The sequence below is a fragment of the Microcaecilia unicolor genome, chromosome 2, assembly GCF_901765095.1.
Source record: "Microcaecilia unicolor chromosome 2, aMicUni1.1, whole genome shotgun sequence".
NCBI classification, from domain to species: Eukaryota; Metazoa; Chordata; class Amphibia; order Gymnophiona; family Siphonopidae; genus Microcaecilia; species Microcaecilia unicolor.
In genome coordinates, this window is record NC_044032.1 from 148,939,057 (window position 1) to 148,954,164 (window position 15,108).

Below are 15,108 nucleotides of genomic sequence, written 5' to 3' on the forward strand. Positions count from 1 at the left end.
TAAACCGCTACTAATGGACTTGGGAAAAATCCCACAATTTCAGGAATAACATGTATAGAATGTTTGTACGTTTGGGAAGCTTGCCAGGTGCCCTTGGCCTGGATTGGCCGCTGGTCGTGTCAGGATGCTGGGCTCGATGGACCCTTGTCTTTTCCCAGTATGGCATTACTTATATGTACTTAATGGCATAATGTGTTAGTCAACATCGCAACACACATCATAGTATCCTGCAAACTAATTACCAAAATGGCACATATTCTTCACTTTGCTTTATAACAACTGTAAATGCCTTACTCCACAGGACTCACTATACAAAAAAAAAGTTCTGATTTGGTGTAATTTCTGTAAAACTATAAACCCTCTCCAGTCTCAAGCATATTGTGAAGTACCTATGATACAAAACCTACAAAAATCACTCGGACCTATAGAGCTACCTAGTTCACTATAACACCACTAACTTACAAAAGTAATAAAACAAGGACCCTACCTACGAAAAGACAACACATTAAATATTGCAGTGAGACTGAACATCAATATGCTTATGGGGAAACTGAACAAGCTAAATTATTACAGATGCTTAAAATAGAACTCCATGCAACAGAGTTCCTGGTCTTGGTCACAAACACATGAATACAAATAGACCCTTTCCAGGTACAGAGTAAGTGACCACACAATTAAAATATGACTACCCCAAGAAGACACACTCTGCATGCAACACACACTAGAGCAGAAAAAGAGAAAAAGGCACCCTGCACTCTGTAAAAATACAAATAAAGAAATGTAAATCTACCGTAAACTGACATTTTCCATTCACTGAATTAAAAATAAAATTATTCTTTCTACCTTTGCTCTATGGTCATTTTGTTTTTTCTGACCATGTTTGTCCTAGTCTCCAATTTCTGTTTTCCTCTGTCTTTTCTTAAATTTCTTTCTAAAGTCTCCAGTGCATCTGCCACGTCTCTCCCTTCCTATCTTCTTCACTTCCTCTTCTACATCCATCTCTGATTTAGATCTTTTCCTTTCAGCTTTTCTTATTTTTCTGCCTCTGTATCTGCTCAGACTTCATTCAGTCTTCAATCTTCCTTTTTTTTTTTTTTTTACTGCACCTACCTACAGCTTTTCATCTCCCTAATCCCAGCCCTCCCATGCTTCATCCTATTTATTCTCCATTTTTTGATGCCTCTCCCATCTCTCTCTCTCTTTCCTCCCCTCTGTACAGCACCCTCTCTCTGTTTTCATTCCACTGACCAGTATCTTCTCTCACACTCTGTCCACCATATCCTTTAAACCCCACCTCAATCCAGAATTTCTCCGTGTCACCCTTATCCCTCCTTGTATCCAGCATCCCTCCATGTCCCTTTCCCACTTTCATGTCATTATCTCCTCTATCTCCCTTTCATCCCTTTCAGCCAACAGGGGTGAGTGTTTTGCTGACTGCCTCCTGTGTTATTTCCAGATATTTGGTGCTGGGCCTTGTCTGGACTTTGGCACTAAATATGGAGCCAGCTAACACATAGCCGGTTACGTCAATATTCAGTTCCTCAAGATATAAGCCAAACCACTTAAAGATAGGACTGCTATTTATGTTGCCCAATTAAAGTTTACTTATACTGAATATTGGTACTTAACTTGACTTTGCTCCTGGAATGCCCACAAGTTAGCCACTTTTGAATGTAGTGCTAACCGGTCATTTTCAGCAGAGATAAATGGTTAAGTGCCACTGAAAAATGGCCAGATAGCCGGGAAAAAGCGATTTAACCGGTCAGTGGCTGTTTCCGTCTGGTTAAATCACTTTGAATATCAGCCAGATTGTGTTTAATTTTGTACAATGTAGAGATTATGAGAGCTTCTGTTCACATAGGAATTAACTAAAGCAAAATTTGACCAGAGGTGCCTAAACTTCGGCATACAACTGTATATTGTCTGTCCACCTATTTCTGCTTGACCAAAGAGGAAGTCCAATGACAAATTAAAGCTCAAAGGCAGTAGTCTGAACTATGGAGACTCGAAAAAGCTGGAAGTGAGAACTTTATTGCCTGTTTGTAACTGCATTTTAGATTAAGTTGTATACTTTAGTTGTAATTCCTACTGATTGAAAACCTATGGTGAAGCATCCACCTAAGTTTGTAAATAAAACAAACATATTCATGATACAAAAGTGACCTGGTGGAAAAGGGAAAATTATGCTGAGTTCCTGATTGTGATAAAACGTAAGGACATAAGGTAAGCTCTATGGAAGTCAGACCAACATCTATTGAGCACAGCATTCTGTCTCTAAAGGTACCCATTCTAAGTCACAAGTCCCAGGCAGATCACAAAAAAATATATAACTATTTTTATAGCTCATTTTATAGATCTGAGACCAGTATATAAATGTGTGATTTTACACACCTATTTTATAAAATAAGTACATATATTGCACCTCTGCTCCATTTCTACCCAAAGCCTCAGGAACACCTACTCACCCCCTCCTGACAGAGACAGATGGGACACTTTTAACCCAATGACAGAGGAGAGCCTTGACAAAATCCTAAGAGATCTTCGACCTACTACCTGCTCCCTCGATCCCTGCCCATCAAAGATAGTGCAGCAGGCAAGTATGGGCCTCATAGAAGGTGCCACAAAAATTGTGAACACCTCTCTTTCTAACGGGCAGCTACCAACAGCATTAAAAAGGGCAGTGGTCCACCCTCTGCTGAAGAAAAGCAACCTTGACCAGGACAAACTTGAAAATTACAGGCAGTATCCAACATCCCATTTCTAGGGAAACTCATGGAACAAACAGTCTGTGTTCAACTTAATGACTGGTTAGAAAAGAGAAACTGGCTAGATCCATGTCAATCTGGATTCAGACCTGTTTATGGTACAGAAATGGTCCTTGTATCCCTACTAGATGATCTTCACAGAAACCGAGACAAGGGATTCGCCTTGATGTTAGTATTGCTTGATTTCTCTGCAGCTTTTGACACCGTGGATCATGATATCATGCTAGCACGACTGACAGAAACAGGTATCAATGGAACAGTACGTGCCTGGTTCAGATCCTACCTATCAGACAGGCAACAATCCATAATGTTTGGCAGCAACTCATCACCACCATGGACACTGACCTGCGGGGTACCACAAGGATCGATACTGTCACCTATTCTGTTCAATATCTACCTCAAACCACTAGCTGAGCTGATTCGGTCAATGGACACTCAGTTCTACATCTATGCGGATGATGTGCAGCTACTCATACCCATTGAACCTGACTTACCTACAGCCTTGAATAAACTGATTACCTGTCTAACATCAATTCAAGAATGGGCTAAACACAACAAACTTTGCCTGAACCCAAGTAAAACCGAGCTTCTCTGGGTACCTAACACAAGTGGATACATACCTGACATCAAACCTCCCCCTCAAATCACAAGTCAGAAACCTAGGAATACAGCTAGATTCAACACTTACACTGATTCCCCAAATCCAAGCAACCTTCAAGAGCTGCTTCTACTATTTGCGACAGCTACGTTGCCTCTCTTCTTACATCGAGAAGGTAAATCTTATCCCAGTTGTACATGCCATAATAACATCAAGACTGGATTACTGCAATGCTCCATACAATGGTCTGACTACAAAGGGCCTGCACCAGCTCCAGTTGATTCAGAATGCAGCAGCAAGACTCATAGAAAGTTGCAAGCAACGTGACCATATCAGACCATTTTTGCAAAAACTTCATTGGCCACCAGTACAGTACAGGGCTAAATTTAAAACTCTATGTCTGATCTTCAAGGCCCTGAAAGGAAATGGCCCTGAGTACCATGTCTCATCCTATCTTCACAATATAATATATGTAAAACCACTGTGATAACCACACCAAACTTTTCCCTACCTGTCTCTGACAGCTTGAAAATCCTTGGAGTCACCATTGACCGAAACCTTACTTTGGAAAGCCATGCGAAAAACATAAGAAAATGTTCCACTCAATGTGGAAACTCAAAAGAATAAGACCTTTCTTCTCAAGAGACATATTTCATAGTCTGGTACAATCTTTAGTGCTAAGTCACTAAGACTAACGCAATGCACTTTACGCTGGCTGTAAAGAACATATCATTAAGAAACTTCAGACAGCCCAAAACACTGCAGACAGACTTATATATGGTAAAACTAAATTCGAAAGTGCCACACCCTTAAGAGAAAAATTGCATTGGCTTCCACTCAAGGAACGTATTGTGCTCAAGGTCTGCTGCTTGATTCATAAAATTATCTATGAAGATGCCCCGGTCTACATGTTAGATCTTATTGACCTACCACCCAGGAATATTAAAAGGTCTTCAAGCACATTCCTAAATCTTCACTTCCCTAGCTGCAGAGGACTGAAATATAAGTTAATACATTCATCCAGTTTTTCTTACATAGGAACGCAGCTTTGGAATGCATTACCACTTGATGTGAAAAAAATAAGTGACCTTATCAATTTTCGGAAATCACTGAAGACCTATCTCTTCAATAGAACATATCATAACGACCCATGACCTGAACTCTAATACATTACTGTTTTAATTGTTATTTCATTATCAATCTTGTTATACCTAATGTTTTTTTCCCCACTATGTTAGTCATATTCTTGTGTTATTATTAATTATATTTCTATTCTGCCATGGCAATAGCCAGGGCAGAGCAATGTAAGCCACGTTGAGCCTGCAAATAGGTGGGAAAATGTGGGATACAAATGCAATAAATAAATAAATAAATAAAAATAGAATGATCCTTCACACACCGCCAAGGACACTAAGGTCCTCCCAAGGACTTTCACTAACCACACCCTCTCCAAAAAACATTACACAATGTGATACCCGCAAGCGAGCCTTCTCTGGAGTAGCCCCCACACTCTGGAATGCACTGCCTAAAAGGCTGCGCTTATCACAAGACTATCTCTACTTCAGGAAGCAGGTGAAAGCTTGGCTCTTCAACCAGGCCTTTACTGGAAGAAGTAACTAACTCGTTAGTCTCACTTACACACACAAGGAGTACTCAGGCTGCTTATACTGCAGCAGGACATGTTTATCCACTCCTACCCTAGCTAAGATAACATTTAACCATTTCTCTGACCTCATGTGCAACTTTCTTTAAATCAATCACCTTACTTTCTAACTCTTCCTACTTTCTTACCCTTCTATATGTTACATCTTTGCTTTACCCTTTGCTATCACCTATAATGTTCTATTACGTATTGTGTTGACATTGTAAATAGTATACCATGCCATACTTTGTATTGTTTTTGAATGTTTTTACTGCTGTAATTGTCTATTGCTCATGTTTGATCTATTCTTACTGTACACCGCCTTGAGTGAATTCCTTCAAAAAGGCTGTAAATAAATAAATAAATAAATAAATACATGAGATCCAAATTAAAGTTGCAATACACTTTCCATGTGTGCAAGCTCAATTCATGTTTTATAAGAGCCCTTTTTTGTGTGTAAAGCATGCTTTGCATACAGTAAAAGATTATAAAATTATCCAGCTTTAGTCCACTTGGACTTTGATGTCCAGTGGTCCTGCCTCATGCAGACATATATGCTCGGATTCTATATATGGCACCTAGATTCCGCACAGAGATACGTGTGTAACTTAGTTGGTGTAACAAGATAATCAACGTTTTTAACAGCACTTAGCAAGCAATAATGAGCGCTAATTAGCAATAATTACAATTTATGCATGGAAATCGCTAAGCATATTCTATAAAGAACTGCCTAAACTGAAAGTGTGCAGTTCAAAATCAATGCACATAGCTGAAAAGGGGCGTATTTATGGGCATTTCGTGGGCATTCCAAAATTTCTGCACATAAGTACAGAATATGGGTCAGTGCGCCTAAATCTATGTGCATGGATTTACACCAGGTTTTTATTGGCGTCAATGAATGCGCATAGATTTAGGCACTGCAGTATAGAGTATTGTTTGTGGGTAGACGTGAATCATTTGTTGGGTAGACATTGTTTGTTTACTCTTTTCAAAAATACTAGGACTAGGGGGCATGCGATCAAGCTACAAAGTAGTAATTTAAAATGAATTGGAGAAATTTGCTTCACCATGTGTAATTAAACTCTGGAATTCGTTGTCAGAGAATGTGGTAAAGGTGGGTTAGCTTAGCAGGGTTTAAAAAGGTTGGGCGGCTTTCTAAAGGAAAAGTCCATAGACCATTATTAAAATGACTTGGGGAAAATCCACTGCTTATTTCTGTGATAAGCAGAATAAAATGTATTGGACTTTTTTGGGATCTTGCCAGGTATTTGTGATCTGGGTTGGCCACTGTTGGAGACAGGATGCTGGGCTTGATGGACCTTTGGTCTTTCTCAGTGTGGCAATACTTATGTACTTATAAATTTTATAAAATACGCTTAGTTCCACGCAGATTTTTTAGGCACCATATATAGACTCTAGCCCATACTGCTGAACCATGGTAAAAGATGCAGAGCATGCACATCGCTAATATATTTCTAGCATTTATTTTTAGTGAATCTGCTCCATGGTCTTAGGTTTAATTAATTAATTGAGGCACCTTAATTATGTCAAACTTACCTTCTTCCTCCATCAGCCTTTTCATTTCCCATATACAGTGATGTGAAAAAAGGTTTGCTCCTCCCATCCCTTTTCATTTTCCCTATTATTGTATGTATGTCACACTGAATGGTTTCAGATCTTTAAACAAAACATAATATTAGACAACGGGAACCTGACTAAATACAGTTTTTACATTATTATGTCATTTATTTAAAGAAAAATTAACTGCCTCCTGAGTTACTCAACCAACTGACCAAATTTAATTGATAATTAAATTCAGTTGATTGAGCACAGCCAGACTTGATTGCACCCAGCCCTGTTGAATCTTAACCTCACTCTACATTGAACCTTACCATGAGTGCTCACCATAAAGTTTCCATAAGAACTCTATTGAGCCTGCAAAGAGGTGGGATAATGTGGGATACAAATTCAATAAATAAAATAAAAAATAAAAATGCGACAATCAAAGGAAATTCCAGAAGAGATAAGAAAAAACGTTGTTGAAATATATAAGTCTGGAAAGGGTTAAAAAGCCATTTCCAAAGCTCTGGGACTCCAATGAACCATAGTAAGAACCATTATCTCCAAATGAAGAGGACTTGCAATGGTGTTGAATGTTCCCAGGAGCGGCCAACCTGCTAAAATTACTCCAAGGGTAAAGTGACAACTCAACCAGTAAGTCACTAAACATCTTAGAAAAACATACAATTGCAGTCCTCTTTAGCCTCTGCTAAGGTCAGTGTTCATGACCCAACAATAAGAAAGAGACCATGCAAAAATGGGATTCATGGGAGATTACCAAGGCAGAAACCGCTGCTATCCAAGAGTGATATCAATGCTTGTCTCACATGTGCAAGCACACACCTGGATGATCCCCAGGCCTTTTGGGATGTTCTATGGATAAACAAGTCAAAAGTGGAGCTCTTTGGACAACACAGGTCCTATTATGTCTGGCAAAAAGCAAAAGCAGCATTCCACAGTAAGAACATCATACCAACAGTTAAACATATTGGTGGTAGTGTAATGGTGTGGGGATGCTTTGCTGCTTCAGTAACTGGAAAACTTGCCATTATGAAAGAACCATGAATTCTGCTCTGTACCAAAAAATCCTTAAGGAGAATATCTAGTCATCTGTCCGTGGACTGAAGCTGAAGTGTACTTGAGTTATGCAGCAAGACAGTGATCCAAAACATAAAAGCATGTCTACATGTGAATGGTTGAGGATAAAAATATTAATGTTTTGGATTGGCCTAGTCAAAATCCTGACTTGAAACCAATTGAGATGTTGAGGCAGGGTTCAAAATGAGCAGTTCAAGCATTAAAACCTACAGATGTATCTGAATTAAAACAATTCTGCAAAAAAGAATGGGCTAAGTTTCCTCAACAGAGAAATGAAAGACTGATATCAAATTATAGGAAGATTTTGGTTGCAATTATTGCGGCTAAAGGAGGTCCAACTAGTTACTAAGTTTAGGGGACAGTTACTTTTCACATACGTGATATGGGAGTCGGATCGAATTGTCTGTAAATAAATGATGTAATAATGTGTAAATTGTGTTGTGTTTACTCAGGCTTTCTTTGTCTAATATTACATTTTGTTTAAAGATCAGAAACTATTCAGTGTGACATATATGCAATAATAGTGGCTATTGGGGGGATGGACAAAATATTTTTCACATCACTGAAGTACTATGGATCTAAATAAACCCATTAAATTAAATAACTCCCCATTTACCCATTCATGCTCAGGATTCTTGCTCTTTGCAATTGACTTTCAATCCATTTGGGTCTTTGTTCTTCAATGCTCTGTATAATCTTCTGTGTTACTTGTTTCTGGTTATTCTGTTTGCCCAAAATATTTTCCAAACATCCACAAACTCCGCTGAGTTTCTCTTTGCTCTGTCTGTCAAGTGTGGCACCAGTTAAAAATTCTATGTTGTCTCCATCGTCTAGTATTTGACATATTATTACAATCATGTTCCAGACAAGTAGTCCAACTTCCTTCCATTCAATACAGTTTCCTGGCAGATTTTGTTGCAAAAGTAAAAAGAAATACTTAATTGGAAGGGACAAACTTGCAACAATGGATGGCAACTTGCTGATTATAATATAAACTGCCTGTGCCATAAAATTTGTAAAACCTTAAAAAGAAAAAAAACAGAAGGGATAATATATTAGACATTTATATCTATTTCAATTCTATATAAAATGGGAATATTACACTTTTGATGTAGATTACCATAAGTACTTATATTATCTCATTAACAATTTTAAAAGTAATAAACAAATATACAGAAGTATTTGCATACAGTGAAATGCAAAGCATGGGTCTACTATAATGACCCTATAAAAAGGCTTTCTGTTAGCATAAGGAAACAAATTTGACTTTTAATTCTGGTCCCTGTTCTTCAGACTGATTGAGCTGAAAAGTACTGTAGGGAAAATATCTGCAGATCCTTGACAATGATGCTTATTTACAAAGCATATGGATGTCTCAAAATGCCCAAATGGACATCTATGTGCTTGAAATGTCCAAATCCCCATTTTGCAAAGGCAATGAAGGGACATTCAACACTGCAGTTCACCCAAATAGCAAGGGGGTGTGTTGTGGGCGCAGTGGCGTAGCGAGGGCCGCTGCGCACCCCCCCAGGTGCAGCATGTCACCCCCACTCGGAACATCAACCCCCCGGCGCATCAACCCTCCCCTCGAGTGCATTCTAGCCTGCCATGTGCACGCCGCTGGGGAGGGGTGTCGGTTCCGCTGGTTCCCTGCTCCCTCTGCCCCGGAACAGGAAGTAAGAATGCTGCCAGATTGATGTCCTTGTCCCTGCTTTTTTGCTATTCATATGTTATACGTTCCAGTTTGTAAAATGGCTGTTCATGTTAGATGTCTCCAGCACATAGACATTATCTCATGCATTTTCAAAACGTTACTTCCAAATCAAGGGTTACACACTCCTCCTCTTAGTCAAATTGTGCTGAACAACCAAATATATATGACTATCTCAAAGTTTTACTATCATTTTCACATAACAATTATACATACACTCAATACATCACATCATATTTATTCCTGCTTAAAAAATACAAACAGATCAACCATACACATTGACTGGGATCCATTAATTTATTTTGGAAAAGTGTGGAATATATTACAATACATCTACAATTGGACATTCTCCTGGGCTATCTATTTTTATATGAACAATGGTTAATGAAATACTGCATTGTCTGGAGAGCCTCTAATGATTAAAGAATCCACAGTCAACAAGTGGACTGATATAACGGGAAATCAGTGACTTTGCTCCATGTTCAGGTCACGTTTCAGTTATAAATGGTGGGATAGAGTTATGTGTATGGTTGATCTGTTTGTATTTTTTAAGCAGGAATAAATATGATGTGATATATTGAGTGTATGTATAATTGTTATGTGAAAATGATAGTAAAACTTTGAGATATGCATTTTCAAAAGAGAAATCATGATGTATTTCCTGTGGGACATCCATCTCACAGGTATTTTCCATTTTGGACGTTATGCCACAGACGTCCTTTTGAGATTGCCCCTCAAAATATCTGCCTAATAAGTTTGGGGCTGGCAGGGCAAGAAGGTAAACTCTAACTATTGGCAACAAAAAACCCCCACAAATTTATTTTTCACCTTAAAACTTTATGGCGCTCATTTTCAACACATATGGATGTCTCAAAAGGCTGAAATGGATATCCATGTGCTTGCAATGTCCAAACCACAAATTTTTGCAAAAGCAGAATAAAGATATCCAACAATGCAGTACATCCAAATGGCAAGGGGGTGTGTTCTGGGCAGGACTAGGGAGGGCCTGAAATCCAAGTTACAGAAAGGTGCTGTGATTGGGCAGCAGTCCACTGGAGGGTTAAATGCATGACATCCCCCAGTGGCTGATGTATCCCCTGAAAATGAAACTGGAAGGGGATACCAGGCTGTATGAAATCTTCACGGTAATACAGGCATTCTTAACAGAGCAGGATGCAGGTCTGAGGAGTAGCCTAGTGGTTAGTGGAGTGTAAACCAAGAGACCCAGGTTCAAATTCCACTTCTAGTTTTTAATTTTGAGCCCTTCAAAAACAGAAAAATACTTACTGTACCTAAATATATAAGACTCTTGCAAGCCTGAAGTATACTGGTGTACATTCAGGTACAGTTAAAGTGGGATCCTCTGTTCTGCATGGATGTCTCTGTGGCCATTTTCAAACAATGCTGCTATATAGACGTGCATGTCCTTTGTTTTTCCCCGTTCAAATTTTGGACATTTTGTCCTTTCCTTTCTGAGCACATTACCAAAACCCTAATCCAGACTTTTCTCACCTCTCGCTTAGACTACTGCAACTTGCTTCTCCCACTTAGCCATCTCTCTCATCTTCAATCTATTCAAATTTCTGCTGCACGACTTATATTCTGCCAGTGTCGCTATGCTCATATTAGCCCTCTCCTCATTGGCTTCCTATCCATTTCCACATACAGTTCAAACTCCTCTTATTGACATAAGTGCATTCACTCTGCAGCTCCTCAGTACCTCTCCACTCTTATCTCTCCCTACACTCCTCCTCGGGAACTCTGTTTACTGGGTAAATCTCTCTTATCTGCACCCTTCTCCTCCACTGCCAACTCTAGACTCCGTTCCTTTTATCTTGCTGCACCATATGCCTGGAATAGACTTCCTGAGCTGGTTCATCAAGCTCCATCTCTGGCCGTCTTCAAATCTAGGCTAAAAGCCCACCTATTTGATGCTGCTTTTAACTCCTAACCCTTACTCACTTGTTCAGTACCCATGTTTTATCATTCCCACCTTAGTAATTCCCTTATCTCTTATTTGATCTGTTTGTCCTAATTAGATTGTAAGCTCTGTAGAGCAGAGACTGTCTCTTTATGTCCAATGACAGCACTCCATACATATAGTAGCACTATAGAAATTATAAGTAGTAGTACATTTCAAATTGCAAAATTGATTTTCATGCTGACTGTTTCTAGTGCATGGATGTCCATCTCATGACTGAGAGGAGATATGATAAAAGTCTTTGAAATACTGAATAGAGTGGAATGGCTAGATGTGAATTGCTTGTTTACTCTTTCCAAAAATACTAGGACTAGAGGTCACACAATGAAGCTACTAAGTAGTAAATTTAAAACAAATTGGAAAAAGTGTCTTCACTTAGGGGTCCTTTTACCAAGCTGCGGGGAAAAAGGGCCCTCCGCTAACAGTGGGGGCTGTGTTTCCCGAATGCCAGGGCCCTTTTTACTGCAGTGGGTAAAATGACCCCAGGTCCATATGGCCATGTGGAAAGAGAACCCTTACCAATGGCCATGTGGCAGGGAGCCCTGACTGCCACCCACTGAGGTAGTGATAAGGGCTCCCACACTAACTGGGCAGCGCACGGTGATGCCCGATTACCACCAGGTTACCGCAGCGCAAGCCATTTCCAGAGGTTTTCTTTTTCCCCCAGAAATGGCGCGCGCTCGGGGTGGGACTACCACTAGTCGCTGTGTTGGGCCATTGGTAGTCCCAGAACAGTGACTGGTAAGCCCATGTTGGGCTTCCCGCTGTTCTGTAAAAGGGCCCCTCAACGAGTAAATTCTGGAATTTGTTGCCAGAGAGTGTGGTAAAACTAGTTAGCTTAGCAGGGTTTAAAAAAAGTTTGGATAATTCCCTAAAAGAAAAGTCCATAAGCCATTATTAGGATGGACTTAGGAAAATCTACTGCTTATTCCTAGGATATCAAAAAGTTGCTAACCAAGTGTTGAACAAGTTAGCTCTATAAATCAGCTAAACAGGGTAGAGTCTCATATAACTGGCACGATTGTTCTCAGTTCACCCTAAGGTGAATCACTCACTTATGCTCATAAATTAATCATAGACTCATCCACCGCCTCCAAATAATGCATTTATTATTGCACTATAACCTAATTCATACGTTTACTTATGGTTCCTTACATGTTTTCTTATCTATGCACACAACACTTATCTTAGGCAGGTTGTGATCTCTTATACCCTGACAGGTCCCCGTTTCGTTTCACTTTGTCAAGGGGGAGTATCACCAAATCTGTCAGGAAAGGAACAACAAAAATAAACAATAAAAATCAAACCAACCGTTCTATTCATTAATTGCTTACTTGTTTCTTTCATCACTTCATGCTTTCTTCTGACCGCTGCTTCCGCCATCTTAAACCCCTTATGAACTTACTTTAAAGAAACTTAGAACTCACCTAAAAAACTTTGAAAAACTTTGAAAAAAATTTAGAAAAACCTTAGAAAAAACTTTAGAAAAAACATCCCCAATGAGTATACAGTGGGGGAAATAAGTATTTGATCCCTTGCTGATTTTGTAAGTTTGCCCACTGACAAAGACATGAGCAGCCCATAATTGAAGGGTAGGTTATTGGTAACAGTGAGAGATAGCACATCACAAATTAAATCCGGAAAATCACATTGTGGAAAGTATATGAATTTATTTGCATTCTGCAGAGGGAAATAAGTATTGATCCCCCACCAACCAGTAAGAGATCTGGCCCCTACAGACCAGGTAGATGCTCCAAATCAACTCGTTACCTGCATGACAGACAGCTGTCGGCAATGGTCACCTGTATGAAAGACACCTGTCCACAGACTCAGTGAATCAGTCAGACTCTAACCTCTACAAAATGGCCAAGAGCAAGGAGCTGTCTAAGGATGTCAGGGACAAGATCATACACCTGCACAAGGCTGGAATGGGCTACAAAACCATCAGTAAGACGCTGGGCGAGAAGGAGACAACTGTTGGTGCCATAGTAAGAAAATGGAAGAAGTACAAAATGACTGTCAATCGACAAAGATCTGGGGCTCCACGCAAAATCTCACCTCGTGGGGTATCCTTGATCATGAGGAAGGTTAGAAATCAGCCTACAACTACAAGGGGGGAACTTGTCAATGATCTCAAGGCAGCTGGGACCACTGTCACCACGAAAACCATTGGTAACACATTACGACATAACGGATTGCAATCCTGCAGTGCCCGCAAGGTCCCCCTGCTCCGGAAGGCACATGTGACGGCCCGTCTGAAGTTTGCCAGTGAACACCTGGATGATGCCGAGAGTGATTGGGAGAAGGTGCTGTGGTCAGATGAGACAAAAATTGAGCTCTTTGGCATGAACTCAACTCGCCGTGTTTGGAGGAAGAGAAATGCTGCCTATGACCCAAAGAACACCGTCCCCACTGTCAAGCATGGAGGTGGAAATGTTATGTTTTGGGGGTGTTTCTCTGCTAAGGGCACAGGACTACTTCACCGCATCAATGGGAGAATGGATGGGGCCATGTACCGTACAATTCTGAGTGACAACCTCCTTCCCTCCGCCAGGGCCTTAAAAATGGGTCGTGGCTGGGTCTTCCAGCACGACAATGACCCAAAACATACAGCCAAGGCAACAAAGGAGTGGCTCAGGAAGAAGCACATTAGGGTCATGGAGTGGCCTAGCCAGTCACCAGACCTTAATCCCATTGAAAACTTATGGAGGGAGCTGAAGCTGCGAGTTGCCAAGCGACAGCCCAGAACTCTTAATGATTTAGAGATGATCTGCAAAGAGGAGTGGACCAAAATTCCTCCTGACATGTGTGCAAACCTCATCATCAACTACAGAAGACGTCTGACCGCTGTGCTTGCCAACAAGGGTTTTGCCACCAAGTATTAGGTTTTGTTTGCCAGAGGGATTAAATACTTATTTCCCTCTGCAGAATGCAAATAAATTCATATACTTTCCACAATGTGATTTTCCGGATTTAATTTGTGATGTGCTATCTCTCACTGTTACCAATAACCTACCCTTCAATTATGGGCTGCTCATGTCTTTGTCAGTGGGCAAACTTACAAAATCAGCAAGGGATCAAATACTTATTTCCCCCACTGTATGTATTCAAACCCTTGGGCTCAATCATATCTAATGTATGTATCCTAAAGGTTTCTCGTTGCAACACCTTTCTGTTAAAATCACCACCCCGATTGGACGGAGATACCTGCTCTATGACTATGCACCTAAGTTCATCAAACGTGTGATTATTTTTAACACAATGTTGAACCAGAGGAGCCCCCATGTGTTGTGCTGATATGCGTGAACGGTGATCTATCATTCTTTCATGTACTGATCTTGTAGATTTACCTATGTATAATTTTCCACATGTACAACCAATGTAATAAATAATGCCTCTCGATCTACATGTAGTATTTCCTTTCAATTGATACGTCTTACCCCCGCTCACAAAACTTGCGCCTTTGATCGTAACCGGGCATGTCTTACAACCCTGTCTCATGCATATAAAATGACCCACACCGTCCTTCCCCAACTCAATATTGATCTCTGTAGGGCTATTTGGTAATACAGCTGGGCTCAAAATCTCTTTGAGATTCCTAGAGCGTGAAAAAGTAGTTCTTATGTTATATTCAGCAAATAAAGGGTGAGATTTTACAATGTCCCAATGACGTCTGATGATCCCCGCTGTTACTTCTCCTCCTGGGATATAGCTAGTGATAAACGTCATGTGCGATCCTCTTGTTCTTGTTTT

At 40.1% G+C, this 15,108-nt stretch overlaps 1 protein-coding gene across 1 annotated transcript in view; it reads right to left on the reverse strand.

Moving 5' to 3' along the window:
• Positions 1 to 15,108, reverse strand: part of KIAA0825 (KIAA0825 ortholog) — a 584,207-nt gene that overhangs the window by 319,242 nt on the left and 249,857 nt on the right. The window contains 1 exon segment of the mRNA XM_030193391.1: positions 8,280 to 8,685. Coding sequence (XP_030049251.1) covers positions 8,280 to 8,685 — 406 coding nt within the window.